Source organism: Peromyscus eremicus, chromosome 1, assembly GCF_949786415.1.
Source record: "Peromyscus eremicus chromosome 1, PerEre_H2_v1, whole genome shotgun sequence".
NCBI classification, from domain to species: Eukaryota; Metazoa; Chordata; class Mammalia; order Rodentia; family Cricetidae; genus Peromyscus; species Peromyscus eremicus.
This window is the reverse complement of record NC_081416.1, coordinates 69987457-70003305: the sequence shown is the minus strand read 5'-3', so window position 1 is coordinate 70003305 and position 15849 is coordinate 69987457. Positions and strand designations below refer to the sequence as shown.

Genomic DNA, 15849 nt, shown 5'->3' with positions numbered 1-15849 from the left:
CTGGAAGCTGAAGGTGTAGATATCCCTTGAGGACTCTCCATGCAGGGTGTGTGCCCTGCCTGCCCCACTGTGTGCTTCCCTGTGACGGGGGCGGACTCTGCCCAGCAGAGTCTAGGGAGAGCTGACAGCTCACGGAACACAGACTTTCTTGGGAAGCCCTTGGGCTCTGAAAGTCTGTCCTCCAAAGCATGTCACCTGTTAGGCTCCATTCTTCTGAGCACCCAGGATGGTGAAGGAGAGACCTGCAAGCAGGCAGTACTGAAGGAGCCGGAGGATCTCCTCTTTTAGCCCAGACTGTCTTTACCTCACTCTGTAGCCGACGATGAGCTTGAACTTCTGATACTCCTGCCCCGTCTCCCGAATTCCACGATCTCAAGCATTTGCTACCAGCCCCTGTTCTCTTTGCTGCTGGGGGAATAGGAATGCAGGCTTCCACACACACCAGACAAGTGCTCTGCCGACTGACCCACATGCCCCACACCAGAGTCACAAATCCAAACCACAGAGCCTGTCTTGGAGGGTGACAGCTCCCTGCAGCCCTCCGCATTTCTGGGTTCTCTTGGACTACAGTCCTTCAGTTTTGAATGCCTGTCTCCCCTGTATCACATCACAGTCAGGAAGGAGTAAAAGCCAAGCCTGACAGGTAGAGTTTTTTATTTCCCCCGACAGTGCACCTCTTGACCTCCATCTTCTTGCCAATGATTTTTTAAATCCTAAATGATTTGGCAATAATTGCTCCTCTCGGTGTGATTATTGTCCTTCACTGATGGTAAATCTGGAAATTCCCCAGGGTTCTGAGAGCATTTTGGTATGCGGAGCCCACAAGCTGGCCCAGACAGGCTTCACTGCACACCCCACTGGCTGCCCATGTCTAGCCCCAGCTCCCTGCCACCCACATCTCTGCTTCCTGGGGTTCTGTCCCATGCTGGCATCATGTCATCGTCCCAAGCATCTGTCCCACAGATGCTCTTCTATGTGATAGCACTTCCTCCACGGGATTAGTTTTTTTCAGAAACCATCTCCAGGAGCCACATCAGCAAATACCAGCCTGAGAGGATCCTGAGAAGACAGTTGCCACTGTCTAGTTGTATGTGTGCATGCACATACATAAGAGTTTGCTTTGAGGCAGTATTTCATGTGTCCAGACTGGCCTTGAATTCACTGTGTAGCTGAGGATGACCTTGAACTTCTGATTTTTCTGCCTCTCTCTCCTAAGGCCACCCCACTTAGTGTATACATTGCTGGGGGCTCAAACCCACAGCCTTGTGTGTACTAATTAAGAACTCTATACTGACTGAGCTACAGCCCTAGCCCACATGTACACAATTCTACTGTTCTCAGAGGCACGGAGGGTGCCAGGCATGACATGCCGTAGCTGGGATTTGCGTTCCATTTCTAGGAATCCCAGTCACACAAAGGTCCCAACGCCTTTGGCAGCAGTAGATGCCCGAGTCGGAACCCTTGAGTGTTCAAAGGCTGAATCAACAGTTTTAGCGTGGCTCCTGGAAAGGGAGCCAGCAAGCCTGACATGAAGCATCTGGCCATCTGTACCTGAGGCCACTTTGTGCAAGTTGCTGGGTAGTCCTACAGCTTTGGAGTCTCAAGCCCATGTGTCACTGTGCCCCAGGCTGTCCCACTAGGGCAAGTAGATGTCACTGGCTGGACCTTCCCAGGTGGCTGGATGGTTTCTACACTGCTGTATGAAAGTTGGTAGAAGACAAAACAGAGAACCTTCACTCCAGCTCCGAGCAGTGTTCCCCCCAACACTGTCCTCCTAGGAGAAGGTTCTGTGTTTTGTCAAAACTGGGCTCTTGCCACAGGCACCATTATCTGCTCAGAATTGCTTTAAACTGACTTTTTAAAACTTAAGTGAGCTCCCACTAGTTTGGTTTGGTCGTCTCTGCAGGTTTCCCCATTATGATCCTGATGCACTTGCTCATAGAATCCCTCTTCCCTCTCTCGGACTGGACTTCCAGAGCTCAGCCTGGTGCTTGGCTATGGATCTCTGCATCTGCTTCTATCAGTTACTGGATGAAGGCTCTATGATGACAGTTAGGGTAGTCACCAACCTGATTACCGGAGTAGGCCAGTTCAGGCACCCTCTTCACTATTGCTAGTAGTCTAAGGTGGGGTCATTCTTGTGGATTCCCGGGAACTTCCCTAGCACCCTGTTTTTTCCTGTTCTCTTGATGTCTCCCCCTATCATGGTATCTCTTTCCTTGCTCTCCCACTCTGTCCCTGTTCCAGCTTGACCATCCCATTCCCTTATGTTCTCATGAACTGTGGACCAATAGTTGTGGATCCTCCATGGGACTGGACTAGGCCCTCTGCATAGGCGAGACAGTTGTTTAGCTTGATCTGCTTAAGGGGCCCCTGGCAGTGGGATCAGGATCCGTTCCTACTGCATGAGTGGGCTTTTTGGAGCCCAGTGCCTATGGTGGGACACCTTACATGCCTTCAGAGGGAGGGGCTTGGACCTGGCTCTACTGAATGTACCAGGCTCTGCTGACTCCCCATGGGAGTCCCTGCCTTGGAGGAGGTGGGAATGGGGGGCGTGGGTTGGGGAGGGGAAGGCTGGGAGGTGGGAAGAGGGAGGAGAGGGGCACCTGTGGTTGGTATGTAAAATGAACAGAAAATTTCATAATAATAATAAAAAAGAAAGAAAAATAAATAAATAAAAATTAAGTGAGTTTTAAAAGGAACTTTGGTGCATTACTACAAGTGGAAGACCAGAATGTCTTGACCTTCCATAATACTCTAAGAGTAAGCACCATATGATTATCTGGGGACATTGATGGAAATCAGCTTGTCACCAGTATTTGTAACATATCTGTGAAACACAGGAAGGAGGTGGAAGAGAGGTCAGAGAAATCCAGTGAAGATTTTCAAGTGTGCACTGGTCCCTGACACCCCTTGGCCTCCAGGTGGTCTCCTCTCTGCTAGGCAGCCCTGTTCTGCTTCCTTTCCATGTATTCCTTTACTATTTCTACTTCCCACCGTCCTGCTGTTCCTTTCTTCACGTGGTCGCCTTTCTAGTTTCAGGACCTATAACCACACACATATATAAATGCACACACGCATGCACACACACACACACATAAGTGCATACACACGCACATATACAGATACACACATATGTGTTTAGTTTCAATTTCAGATTCTGCTTATGAGAGGAAACATGCTGTATTTGCCTTTTTAAGTCTGCCTTGTTTTGCTTAATGTAATGATTTCCAGTTGCGTCCATTACAGGTGCCTCCATTGATACCATGACACTGGAGACCAGGCCACCAGCACATAAACCTTTGGGAGATACCCTCTAACCATATCCAAACCACAGTGGCTGCCTCTTTGCTGTGTCCTCACGTGGCCTTTGCTGCACTTGTCTGGAGACAGCTGTGGGGTCTCTTCCCCCTCCAATAAGGACCCCAGTCACACTGGGTCAGGGCTCTACCCTTGACTTCACAGAATCTCAGTTACCTCTGCAGGTGCCATGTCCAAGTACTCACACTGGGGTTCAGGCCTTGCTGACTTCGGAGGGTATAGCTCAGCCCATGATATCCTCCCCACACATACACCGTGAGAACACTGAAGGCAAGGGCTGGGCGAGTCACAGATTCACCTCACCTGCTTCCTGTGCCTGGAAAGACACACCCTCCTTGTGTGATGTCCAGTGCCTTGAGAACTGTTGGTTCTGAGAACTTGCCTGGTTTGGGGGGTTGTTTCAGGTGGGAGGAATCTGTCCCACAGACTGCTTCTAGACTTACTAGCCAGTAAGCAAGTATTTCTTGTGTGTGTGTGTGTGTGTGTGTGTGTGTGTGTGTGTGTGTGTGTGTGTGGTTAGAGTTTGGTTTTTACACGGAGTCACTTGACAATTGAAAGCAAAACCTTTTGAAATGGAGACTACACAGACTTGCCAGACACTGACTTAGTTTTCACAACACAATCACCTGACCCCAGAGGAGCATTTAGCATCAAGTAAAAGGCAGTCTGCTCTGTGTGGAGGCGGGTGCCCCTCAAAGCACCAGATTACTTGGACGGCTGCTGATTGATTTCACATTGAATAAATAAACTGGTCATGGCCCAGGGGGGCAGCGGGAGATAGATTCAAGGTGGGTTGACTTTAAATCAATACAATGACAATATTATCTTGTTTAATTTGTATGATGGTGGCTTTAAACATCAAATCAAGCCGTTTATTATGTCACGAAAAGAAAAAAAGAAAGATGAAGAACCCAGGAATAAGACTCTCCTGACATAACTTCTGAGCATATTTCACTACTGACAGGCCATCATGATTGGCGACGACATCGTGGGTGACGTTGGCGGCGCCCAGCAGTGTGGAATGAGAGCGCTGCAGGTGCGGACTGGAAAGTTCAGGTCAGTGCCCGCGGCCGCTTCGTTTTCCTGCTCTTCTCTGGACCTTCCCAGGGTGACAGCCTTCCTGTCTTGGGGCTTTTCTTTCCAAACAAACAGTATGTGGACATTCACAGCCTTGTCTGTAGCTGGCCTCTCAGGACCCGGATGGCTGACCTTTGTGGTAGAAATCACTGTCCTTCGTTGTGTGGTGGTGGTGAGGCAGAGTGGCTCTCGAGGCAGAGCCTGGACCTCGAGGCGGATGTGAATCTGTGTGGAGTGAGGATAAAGAGGCGAAGCTCTGCCCATGCTGGGGCTGCGGCCAGGGAATCGGGTGGAACCATCCACTCCTTTGGGCAGTGTGCTCAGAACCTTTGCAGCCATTGAGGTTACAGCTGGCCTCATGCTGTCTGGCTACCTTCCTTTTCTTTTCATTCCACCTTCTCCAACCTGTGAGAGGCACAGAGACCACAGATAGCTGTCTGGGATACTCTGGGTATGACGTTTATGAACAATTGCTGGGAACTGGGCAGTTGGGTCTGCCCTCTGGGGACTGGGCTGTGACTTGCTTCGCCGTTGAGAGGGTCTTATGCATCAGCCATGTCTTGCTTCTTTATTTATTGCTTAATAATGTTTTATTATAATTAAAATATAATTACATAATTTCTCCCCTCCCCCCTCTCCTACCCCTCTTTTATGTTTCGAGACAGGGTCGCATGTAGCTCAGGCTTGACTCAAACTTGCTATGTGGCCAGAATTGACCTGGGACTTCTGAGCCCCTCCACCCCCACCTCTACCTACCAAGTATTAGGATTATAGGAGTGTGTCACCATTCCTAATTTATGCTGTGCTGGGGATCGAACCCAGGGCTCTGTGCATTGTAAGCAAGCATTTTACCAACCGAACCATATCACTAGCCCCTGCCTTGCCTATTTTCAGTGGCTTCCATTGTGGCCAGGCCATTCAAACAAAGCACCATTTTGTCAGTGCTAGAGAGACTTGGTGAAAACATGGTTATCTGGATTTGAAGGATGGTAGATCAGTCACACACATCTGAATGATTGCCTTAGACAGGGCTAGAATCCACCGATGGCCTAACCTTCACTCTGAGATCATCCTGGGTGAGAAACCCGAGGCAGGCATGAGCTGATATAAGCTCAGAGTGAGGGAGGGAGTGTCCACACTCAAGTGGCTTCTAACTGAGACTCTCCCAGGGTGGAAGTGCCTTTGAAACCTCAGCATCCCTGAAAAACAGACTTTCTTTCCTCCCCAGCCTCTCTGAGGAGGCTCTCATGTCTCCATTGGTTATATCTGACCTGAGGGAGTCCTGCTCAGAGGCTACAAAAGCATTTTTCCCAAGTGGCCAGCCTGCCCCTTCCTGGTCTGTTCGCACTGATGTAAAACACAGTACCACATTGCTGAAGACAAGAAATGGAGTCCCTCACGGTTCTGAAGCCTGGGAGTCCAAGATCAAGGTGCCGATAGGTCAGTGTCCCATTCCAAGATGGCTCCAGATGTGTCTTCCTGTATCCCCAGAGGAGGAGGGATAGTGGATTCTAACATGTGCGATAGGAAGCAGAGAGCCCACTCCCTCAAGGCCTTTTCATGGGGTATCAATCCTCACGACCAAGTGCCTCCCCAAGGCCCACCTTCCAACACTGTTGCACCAGGAATTCAGTTTTCAACACCAGAATTTGAGGGGACACATTCAGGCCATAGCAGACTTTATGATCCATGATCCCTCTTTTCCCTGAGAGTTGCAAAGCCTGATTCTGCTTTCTCCTGGCCAGAGGCTCCTCACTGGGCAGTGGGGCTCAGCACCCTTCTGTGGCTGCACTGCTTATGGTGGTGTCCCATGCTGCTCAGCTGTGGGAGCCCAGCTGGCACATGTTCTGTGTGTGTTGCAACTTAGTGGCCAGACACGTGAGTAGCACTTTTGTTTTTGAAAGCCCAGAAGCAGGACTACTCTAGTTTATTAAGGAAAACACCTTAGTTGAGGAAAATGTGTCCTTGGCTGGGGCCTGCCTGGCCAGTCTAAACCTGTGTGGCCCATGTACTCAGAATGCACTGTGGCTTTGCTCTTGGCTGGAACAAACCTCTAGGCTGCTGAGTCTCTAAGGAAGATCCCTCACACAGGAGGGAGGCCCACACACAAGTAGGATTAGGAGCTACACCCACGCTAGTCCCCCAGGTGTGGGCCCATTGCAGAGTCCAGTCATCTTCATGCCATTCAGAGGGAAGTGTCGGTGGGGTGGGGTGTAGCTCAGTGGTAGAGTGCTTACCTGTAGCATGAATCTTAAAAAGTTCTTATTAATAAAATCAAACCTGAGGCCAGGTATTGGGGTGAACACTGGAAGATCAGAGAGATAGAACAAGCCACAGCTAGCCTCACCTGGCCAACTTCTCAGCTGATCTTGTTTCCTCAGACTGGAAGCCTCTGTGTTCTCATATCCGAATGGCTCTCAGCTGAACTGCTGCTCGAAAGCCTGAAAGCTTAACCAGCCAAAATGCTTAACCAGCCAAATGCTTCTAGTCCTCACGCCTTATATACCTTTCTGCTTTCTACCACCACTCCCTGGGATTATTCTGGGATTAAAGGTGTGATGAGTCACCATGCCTGTCTATATCCTTGAACACATGGATTTCTGCCTCTGGAATGCTAGGATTAAAGGCGTGTGCTACCACTGCTTATCCTTTATGTTTAATATTGTGGCTGCTCTGTCTCTGACCCCAGATAAGTTTATTACCATGCACAATATTTGGGGGAATACAATACCACACTTACCCAACATGTGTGAAGCCCTAGACCCAATCAATCCCCAGCACCATAAAACCTAAAATCAGCAAGAGGAAAGTGATATCCACCTGATGGAGCTTGCACTTGCTGAGAGAATTCCATCTGGAGACCACCCTTTTGGTCATACAAGCACATGGCTAATGTTTTGGGTTTTCCTTTATTACAAAAATGGGATTATACTGTGCAGCGTGCTTTTTTCTTGATTGTTTTATGGTATCTTTCTGTAACTGTAAAGTTCCGTCTAGTGCCTGGCACATGCCAAGTCCTTTGTTGGTAGCCCAGGGTGGTGACTGTGCAGCTGTGGTTAATTACCAACAGGCTTCTGGAAACTGACCACTTGCCCTGGTTCCACAAGACAGGACTTGTTTGTGAGGAGGCAGATCCTCTTTTGCTAGCCTGGAGAATGACAAAATAAGAATCTTAGTTCTTACAAGGGAGCAACTGGGTCACTATAGTTGGTTGTATTTTTGTTTTTTGTTTTTTTAACTCTTTTACTCTTTACTCTTTGAGGACCCACCACTTAGCTCCCAAATAAATACACACAGAGACTTATTATTACTTATGAATGCCCGGCCTTAGCTTGGCTTGTTTCTAGCCAGCTTTTCTTAACTTGAATTATCCCATCTACCTTTTGCCTCTGTGCTTTTATCTTTATCCTATATACCTTTCTTTACTTCTTACTCCATGGCTTGCTGTGTAGCTGGGTGGCTGGTACCTGAAGTCCTCCTTCTCCTTTTCTCATTCCTTGATCTTCTCTTCCCAGATTTCTCCACCTATTTATTCTCTCTGCCTGCCAACCTCATCTGTCCTTTCTCCTGCTTTGCTGTTGGTCATTCAGCTCCTTATTAGACCAATCAGGTGTTTTAGACAGGCAAAGTCGCATAGCTTCGCAGAGTTAAGTAAATGGAACATAAAAGAATACAACACATCTTTGCATCATTAAAACAGATGTTCCACAGCATAAACAAATGTAAACACATCTGAAAATAATATTCCACAACAGGTCACCCACAGTGAGACTATTCCAGCACAAGAGGCTCAGTTTGTGCCATTGTTCGTGAGTGTTGAAAGGCTGAGGGACTGTAGCATGAATCTTAAAAGTTTTTATTAATAAAAACAAATCTGGAGCCAGGTATTGGGGTGAACGCTGGAAGATCAGAGAAGCAGAACAGGCCACAGCCACCTCACCTTGCCAATTCCTCAGTTGATTCTGTTTCCTTCAGACTGGAAGCCTCTGTGTCCTCATCCAAGTGGATCTCCGCTGACTGCTGCTAAAAGCCTAAAAGCTTAACCCCTAGTTCCTGGTTTTCATGCCTTATATACATTTCTGCTTTCTGCCATCACTTCCTGGGATTAAAGGCTCACTTCCTGGGATTAAAGGCGTGAGTCACCATGCCTGACTGTTTCCAGTGTGGCTTTAAACTCACAGAGATCCAGATGGATCTCTGCTTCCCAAGTGATAGGATTAAAGGCGTGTGTGCCACCATTTTCTGGCCTCTGTATCTAGTGGCTGTTCTGTTCTCTGACCCCAGATAAGTTTATTAGGGTGCACAATATTTTGGGGAACACAATATCACCACAAGGGACCTAGAGGTTATAGCCCTAGAAACACTGCCAGGTAGGAGAGCCTCAAGTGGCTTGAAAAGTGACTTGTCCCAATGGAAACAAGCAAGAAACACTGTTTTCAGAGACCAAGTAGAGATCAAGCCCAGCACTGATTTTCTATGGAGAAGACAGTTTGGAATGTTGATACTTCATTACTCTTACTGTTAGTGGCTGTCTTAGTGGTGTCTTTCTATTGCTGTGAAGAGACACCATGACCACAGCAACTTTTATAAAGGAAAACATTTCATTGGGGTGGCTTACAGTTTCAGAGTGTTAGTTCATTATCCTCATGGTGGGAAACACGGTGGCATGCAGGCAGGCATGGTGCTGGAGAGGGAGCTGAGAGTTCTGCATCTTGATCCACAGACAACAGGAAGTGAACTATGACACTGGGAGTAACTTGAGCATAGGAGACCTCAAAGCCCACCCCCACAGTGACACACTTCGTCCAACAAGGCTGCACCTACTCCAACAAAGCCACATCTCCCAATAGTGCCACTCCCTATGAGCTTGTGGAGGCCAGTTACATTCAAACTACCACAGTGGCCTACTAGGAAATCTAACCTTAATCTTAACCCTGACCGCTAACCCTATCTCTAACCCTAACGTTTTATGTTACACTTACTATCAGTGAACTACTGGAAAATTTTAGTCTAACCCTAACCCTAACCCTAACCCTAAGCTTTTGTGACTGGAGGTGTGTGTTTGTTCTCGCACCGTCCCCTTCTCTCTGCAAATGACACTCTTAATTCACAGATGCACCCTCAGGTGACCGCAGACTGCACACTGGTGGCCACAGGGGTCCTGTGTCCCTTATCCCTAAGGAATAGTGGTGGCTTTTGTGAATAGCCCTGGTGGCTGCTGTGACTCCAGCAGCGTCTCTGGCATCCTGCACACTGCCCCCTGCAATATGTGCTCTCGGTGTGTGCCAGTGGGCGGCCTGTGAATTCAGACAGGCTCAGATCTCTTCCTCTTCCTCATTTTGTCCCTTCCAAACACATCAGGTCCGAGGACCAACTCTACCAATGAGCTTGTTTACAGGAAGGCCAGGCTTTGGGAGCCTCTGACCCAGAACAGGTCCTGCAATGGGTCATCTGACCTTATCCCCACACCTGGGAAGTGTCACTTTGAGCCTGTGGATGATGCCTGCAGAGTCTGGTTTCCAGGCTTCTCTGAGAGGCGGACGGGAACCCTGTGTAGCCTTTAGCTCCTGCTGTGTTCACGTGGGGCGCTGGAAGGGCCCTCACAGACTCCTCAAGGAAACTGCACCCAGAAAGGTACATCAGAGCCATCTCAGAAGAGACCCAGCTGCCTGGAGTGGGGTGAGGTCCCTTACCTAGGGTCGACCCCAGAGGACTGAGTGCCAGAAGCCTGAGTAAAAGGCCCAAGGCATCTGCATTAGGGTGACAGTGGTCTAGCATTGTCCTCTGTCCTCTGGTCCCTAGGACAGTACTGGAGGCTGGTCCTATTTCCCACAGATAAAAGAGGAAACAGAGCCGAATCTCAGAGGGACCACAGAGCCCCCAATATCATTGTGCCATCTCCCATTTGCAGACACAGAAACTGAGGCCCAAATAGAGCAGGGACATTGGTGCTGGGATGTCCTGCCAACCACTCCTTCTGCTCTGTGACCGTCACCTCTGCATCCTAGATTGCCGTTGCTAAAGCAGTGGCTGGTGGTCAGGAACACTGAGTGTAGGTGGTGACCATGCTGAGTAGAAAGGGGAAAGGCTAAGTGTCATAAGTGACTTTGACTGTGCCCTGTACCCTTAGGGGTCCCCTGTGTCATGACACTGTTGTAAGAACAAATGGTCTTTCAGGGTGCACTCACCTTGCCCAAGGTTTGTGGATTTGGGGTTTCTCAAAAAGGAAAGCCATCCCACCAGAGCTAACACCTGCTGACCCATGCCCAACCAGGGCGGCCCTTGCCTAAGTGGAAATCACTGGACACGGGACTCTGCCTGCCCCAACACAGGCTGGCTGGCCCATTAAGTGGGCGCAATGGTAGCCAGTGTATCCCTACACTTTAACTTGTCCCAGCCCCCCGCCCCTCCCCACCAAGCAAAACCATATCTAGACAAGGACTCTGTACCTCAGACAGGGTTACTCCAGGATCATGGGGTGATGGCGGTGGCATCTGACCCTGGCCTGTGACAGGGAAGAATGGGGGGCTGTCACACAAACTGTCCTCACAGTATTCCCTCTCCCTGGTGTAGGGTGACCTCATTTTATCCCATACTCAGACCTGGGTTCCGCATGCTAGCTGAAAGGCCCAAGCTTCCTCCTGTATCCATGCAGCTAGTCTGACAGGTACCTCAAGTATTGGGGAGGGTGAAGCTCAGGGAAGACAGGACAGCACCAGGTCCCCCCTCCCCTAATTGTCTTTCCTTCCCATCCCTCTTCTCCAGGATCACCACCAGCTCCACAGTCAGCTTTCCTTTTCCTCTTTCTTGCGCTGCCTCCTGCTCTGGCCACGAGAGGGCGCTTGATCACCAGGTTCTAGAAGAGCCAGCCCTTCCTTGGTTCAGGACTTGAATGCACAGACCACAGGCTGCCGCACAGCAGACCCTAGTGCACATTCACAGGCACTCACAGCCAGCCTCCCTCCCACTTCTCACCCCCCACCCCAACACACACACACACACACACACACACACACACACACACACACTCATGCCCCTGTACCCGCAGCTCACTCCCATGCATGCTCACCCCCTCCTGCTCCCCTGCTGATGTGTGTCTTTGTCATCCTTGGGGTCGGGCTAGCTTGCTAGATGCAGGGCAGGCTGGGGTCTCAAGAACCAAAGCAGGTTCTGTGACCCATGGAGGCTTCTCTTTTGTTCTTCTCCAGCTGGTACCTTCCCAGGAGGAAAATCCTGGGTCCCCTGCCATTGTCAGAGAGGAGAAAGGCCGGGTCCCTGTGTCAGGAGAGTCCTTGCCCACAAGTCCCCTGCTGCCCCCTCTGCGTTTGTTCCCGGAGCCATTGTCCATGCTGTGCCCCTCCACCCCTGTTCCCATGTGTCCCCGCCTAAGCTTGTCTGGATCCCGTAAGGATCCCTGCCTAGCTTTCTTCATGCCGGACTCTCAGTGTCCTCCAACCAGCAGGAGGCTCCACCGCGCCGGGTGGGACTAGAGGGGCAGGGTGACAACACCAGGTGGTAACACTAGCTCCTTTCCCTCTGCACCCCACATGTGCTTTGCTCCAGGAGCTGGGCAGATGGCTCGTGAGTAAAGCATTCATTTGCCTTGTAAACACGAGGACCTGAGTTCAGATCCTCAGAACCCACATAAGACTGGCTGTGTCAGTGAGCGGCTGTAATCCCATACAGGAGAATCATGGGAAGTTTGCAGGCCAGCTAGCCTGCTGTCTGCAGCAGCAAACAGCCAGAGACCCTGCCTTGACCCACGAGATTTGTCCTCTAACCTCCACACACAGCCATTCATGATAGGCACACCCACACTATCACAGATGAACACGAGTGTGCAGAGGCGTGCACACCCATAAATAAAAATAACAAAGAATTCCCCCAACCTTCTTATTTCCACACCATTTTGGAATTTTTCCAAATAGATGTCTTTATATGCTGTTTCACACAGATCCCATTCAAGTCTCTTTAGTGACTCCCAGAACTCTTGAGAGAGCTGTGAAGTCCCCTGGTGACCTCCAGGCTCCTTCATCCCATGCTCTACCCTGACGCAGCTCTGTCAGGAGCAGCGGTTCTGAAGCCCACAGGCAGCAGTTTCATGTGCTTTTTCCTCGTCACAACACCCAGTTCACACTGTGGGCCAGCAGATGAGGGCCGGTTCCCCCCAGAGTGCCATCCTGCCAGGTGACCAGTGATGCCCGTTACTGGTGAGGTTAGCATTGATTGCTTGATGACGACGGTGACTACCGTTGGAGGTAGGCGGTCAAGTTCAAGCCTGGGGTCTGTGAGACTGTGCCTTAAGCATAAGCAAACAGGCGTCAGCCACCATGTGTTTCTACTGTCTCTTAATGTCTGTGGGGAGACACTAGTGGCCTGTCCCTCACCCACTTTCACACAGTACCCTCAATATCAGTGGACATTTCTGTTTTGAGCTGGTCATTTTTCCTTTTTTAGATTTTTTTTTTTAAATTACGTGCATATGGTGGGGTTGGGCAGGAGGGATGTGTCCATGAGTGCAGTTGGTCACAGGGTCCAGAGGAAGGTTTTGGGTCCCCAGTAGCTGGAATTACAGGTTGTGATGAGCCACTTGACAAGGGTGTTGAGAACTAAACTGAGGTCCTCTGCAAGAGCAGGGCACACTGTTAACCACAGAGTCCTCTCCCTAGCCCGAGTCTGTCGTCTCTGTGACAGTCCTGGAATAATTTCATCATTTGTCCTTAGGTTTAATATTGCCATTCTCCTCTAAAAAAAACAAGAGTTTTCTTCCAGTTCATTTATACCACCGTGAGTCCGCAGGTTCCTGTTTGATCTACCAGGTTATCATTTGTCTGCTCAAACGCTCCTCATTGTGTCCCCTCGCAGCCCCTCCATCTGGCCCCACATTCTTCGGATGCCCCCACACCGTTCTCTGAGCCCTTCCTGGATTTCTGGTGCAGAAAGCCCTTTCAGGTTCATCTTCTGTCTTTGCACAACCCTGGAATCAGCCATTTCTCCAGGAAGCCCCTGGTTCTCTCCATGCCAAGTGCCCTGTAGCCTCTAAACCTGGGGTGAGGAGTGCCTCTGGGTGTCGCCATTCTCGGCCCTCAAGTTACCAGAGGAGAAAAAGTGCATGCCCCAACCTTCATGGTGTACTTACACGGCGAGCTTATTTCTGCGTCCACATCCATTTGTGGAAAGTGTGAGGTACTTACCAGTGGCACCTGGCTGCAACTTTCCTCCTCCAGCAGGGAGAACTTGACTCCTGCTGTCTCTCCCCACCCTCCTACTTGCTCATTCCTCACTGGCCTTCTTTGGCCTTGTCTGGGAGCATGAGCCAGTCTGAGCAACAGAGACCTCCCGGCTGCCCCCTCATACCCTCTCACTGAGCCTCGAGGTGGACGGAAGTCTACTTCCCTAGGAAGGAGCTGACTTACCTGGGGTCGCCCTGCTGGGAAAGGTTGAGCAAGACACACACAAACAGCATGTGTGTCCTGTGTCTCCAGTGAAGGCTTAGCTATGAGGCTTCAGTGTCCAGGGAAAGCGGCGTTTGTGCTTGGTGATCGTGTGCTAGTGTGGCAGGGTGTGAGCTCTGAAGATGAGAACCTCAGGTTTACTGGGCACTAGTGATGAAGAAGCCTCCAGGAATGGGTTTTGCATGGGGGGGTCGGGGGGCGGGCGCTGGGGAACTTGGAACCTTCTGCTACAGAGGAAATTCCCAGACGCCCTCCAATGGGTGAGTAGGGGAGTCCATGGCCAGTGGTGCCCAGTTTTAGAAGCGATATATGGATTTCCTTCAGTGCCTCAGCTCTACACACGGCCCTAGCAGAAATGCTGGCTTCTCGTTTAATCTTGTTTGGTTGGTTGGGGTTTTTTTCTTTGTTTTTTCTTTAGTCTCTTGTGTCTAAATTATACAGATAGCGGTAGCAGGAAGGTGCAGCACCCATTGTCAGCAGCATCAGGCAGGAGGCTGGGAGGCTGGGGTACTCTCGGCCTGCAGGGTGCTGTGGGGCCCCAACAGGTCCCCACCCTCACAGCATCTGATGGTTCCGAAGAAAAGGTGCTTGCTGTTGGCACTGGGGTCTGAACTCTGTGTTCCACTGCACTGCATCCCAAGGGGTTCAAACTGCAGAACCAAGAGGGGCTGTTTCAGGGTTTCCCAGGCTGTGACTGCCGAGCTCCAGTTCTGCCCTGGTCTCTCAGGACCTGGGGACCATGGTGCAACTTAGAAGTCTCTCCTCATAGTGTATCGTAAGCAGCTCTTTTGACTCTTCCTTATTCCTTGACTCTTCTGGACCAGGGAAGGTGGCGGTTATCCCACCTCTGCCTTAAAAACAGAGCCAGGTTGGGGAGCTCTGACCTGACCTGTTAAAGAGGGAGGCTGAGTTTAGGGAGTCTGTGGGCTAGCAGGCTGCTCTGGCCCCGGCCTTCCTACACCTCTCTGTTAGCCTCTCCACCTCACAGTGGAACAGGCTTATTCTGGAGTGCTCCACCAGGAATCCTAGCTCCCATGGGTACAGATGCTCATGGAAAGTAGGATCCCCAGCCGTGTGTGTAAGGCAGCCCTTGGTTGCTGTTTCTCTCTATGTGTGGGGGTGGGTGGGTGGGGCAGTTCTGGCAGGCATCAGGCAGCACGGAGAAGAAGGGGTTAACCTTCTTGGACCCCACCAGTAAAGAGGAAGCTTAGTGTTTCCATGTGAAATAGTTTAAAATAAACTTCGAGGGGAGCTCAGACAGGGCTGCTGCAGCCAGATGGAAAGACGCTCACTGAAGTGCCGGGCTGGGTGAGTGTCCCAGCTGGTGGGCCCCCCTCGAGCCCAGTGGGCTGTGGACAGGAGGTGGGCAAGCCGAGGCTTTAGTCTGGCCCCTGGAATGTAGTCCTGGCTCTGCTGGAGAGCGCCAGGTGGCTCAGACTCCCTGGTTTCCTAATAAAAACAATAGCCATCTCGGAAAAGAATGTGAGCCTCACATTGCGCCAGGAGACAAGCCCCGGTGCTGCTTCTTGGAACAACCCTAGAAAGTAAATATAGTAAATTATTTAAACTCAGCTGCCTCTGGGTTTCAATAATTCAAATTCGGGGAACAGTTCAACCTAGTAGACCCTAGAGTTCAAGTGACTGTAGAGTTCCCAATTTCCCCGTCTTCCCACAGCTTTCCAGCTGCCGAGAACAGTCCAGGGCACATCTCCAGGGAGATGTTGGACATCAGACCGCTGGCCGCATGACCAGAAGCAGCCTCCGGGATGGAGGCTCCAGGGGTGTCATGAATCAAGGCCCGGAGAGTGGGTGGCAGGCATGCCCAGCCTGAGGCGAGCTGTGTTGTGTGATATTTTGTTAGGACCACACTTCAGAGCTGTGCAGTTGGGGGGGTAGTAGATACCTGGTGCAAGGCTGTAGATGCCATCGGTACCTCCTCTACCCCGATGCCCAGTCCAAGGTCTGCAGCAAACCTGCACTGCTCCAAAGCTCCCCA

At 50.5% G+C, this 15849-nt stretch overlaps 1 protein-coding gene across 1 annotated transcript in view; it reads left to right on the top strand.

Moving 5' to 3' along the window:
* Nucleotides 1-15849, top strand: part of Lhpp (phospholysine phosphohistidine inorganic pyrophosphate phosphatase) — a 95827-nt gene that overhangs the window by 35025 nt on the left and 44953 nt on the right. Inside the window, exon 6 of the mRNA XM_059265411.1 lies at nucleotides 4286-4377. Coding sequence (XP_059121394.1) covers nucleotides 4286-4377 — 92 coding nt within the window. The remainder of the gene's footprint in view (nucleotides 1-4285; nucleotides 4378-15849) is intronic.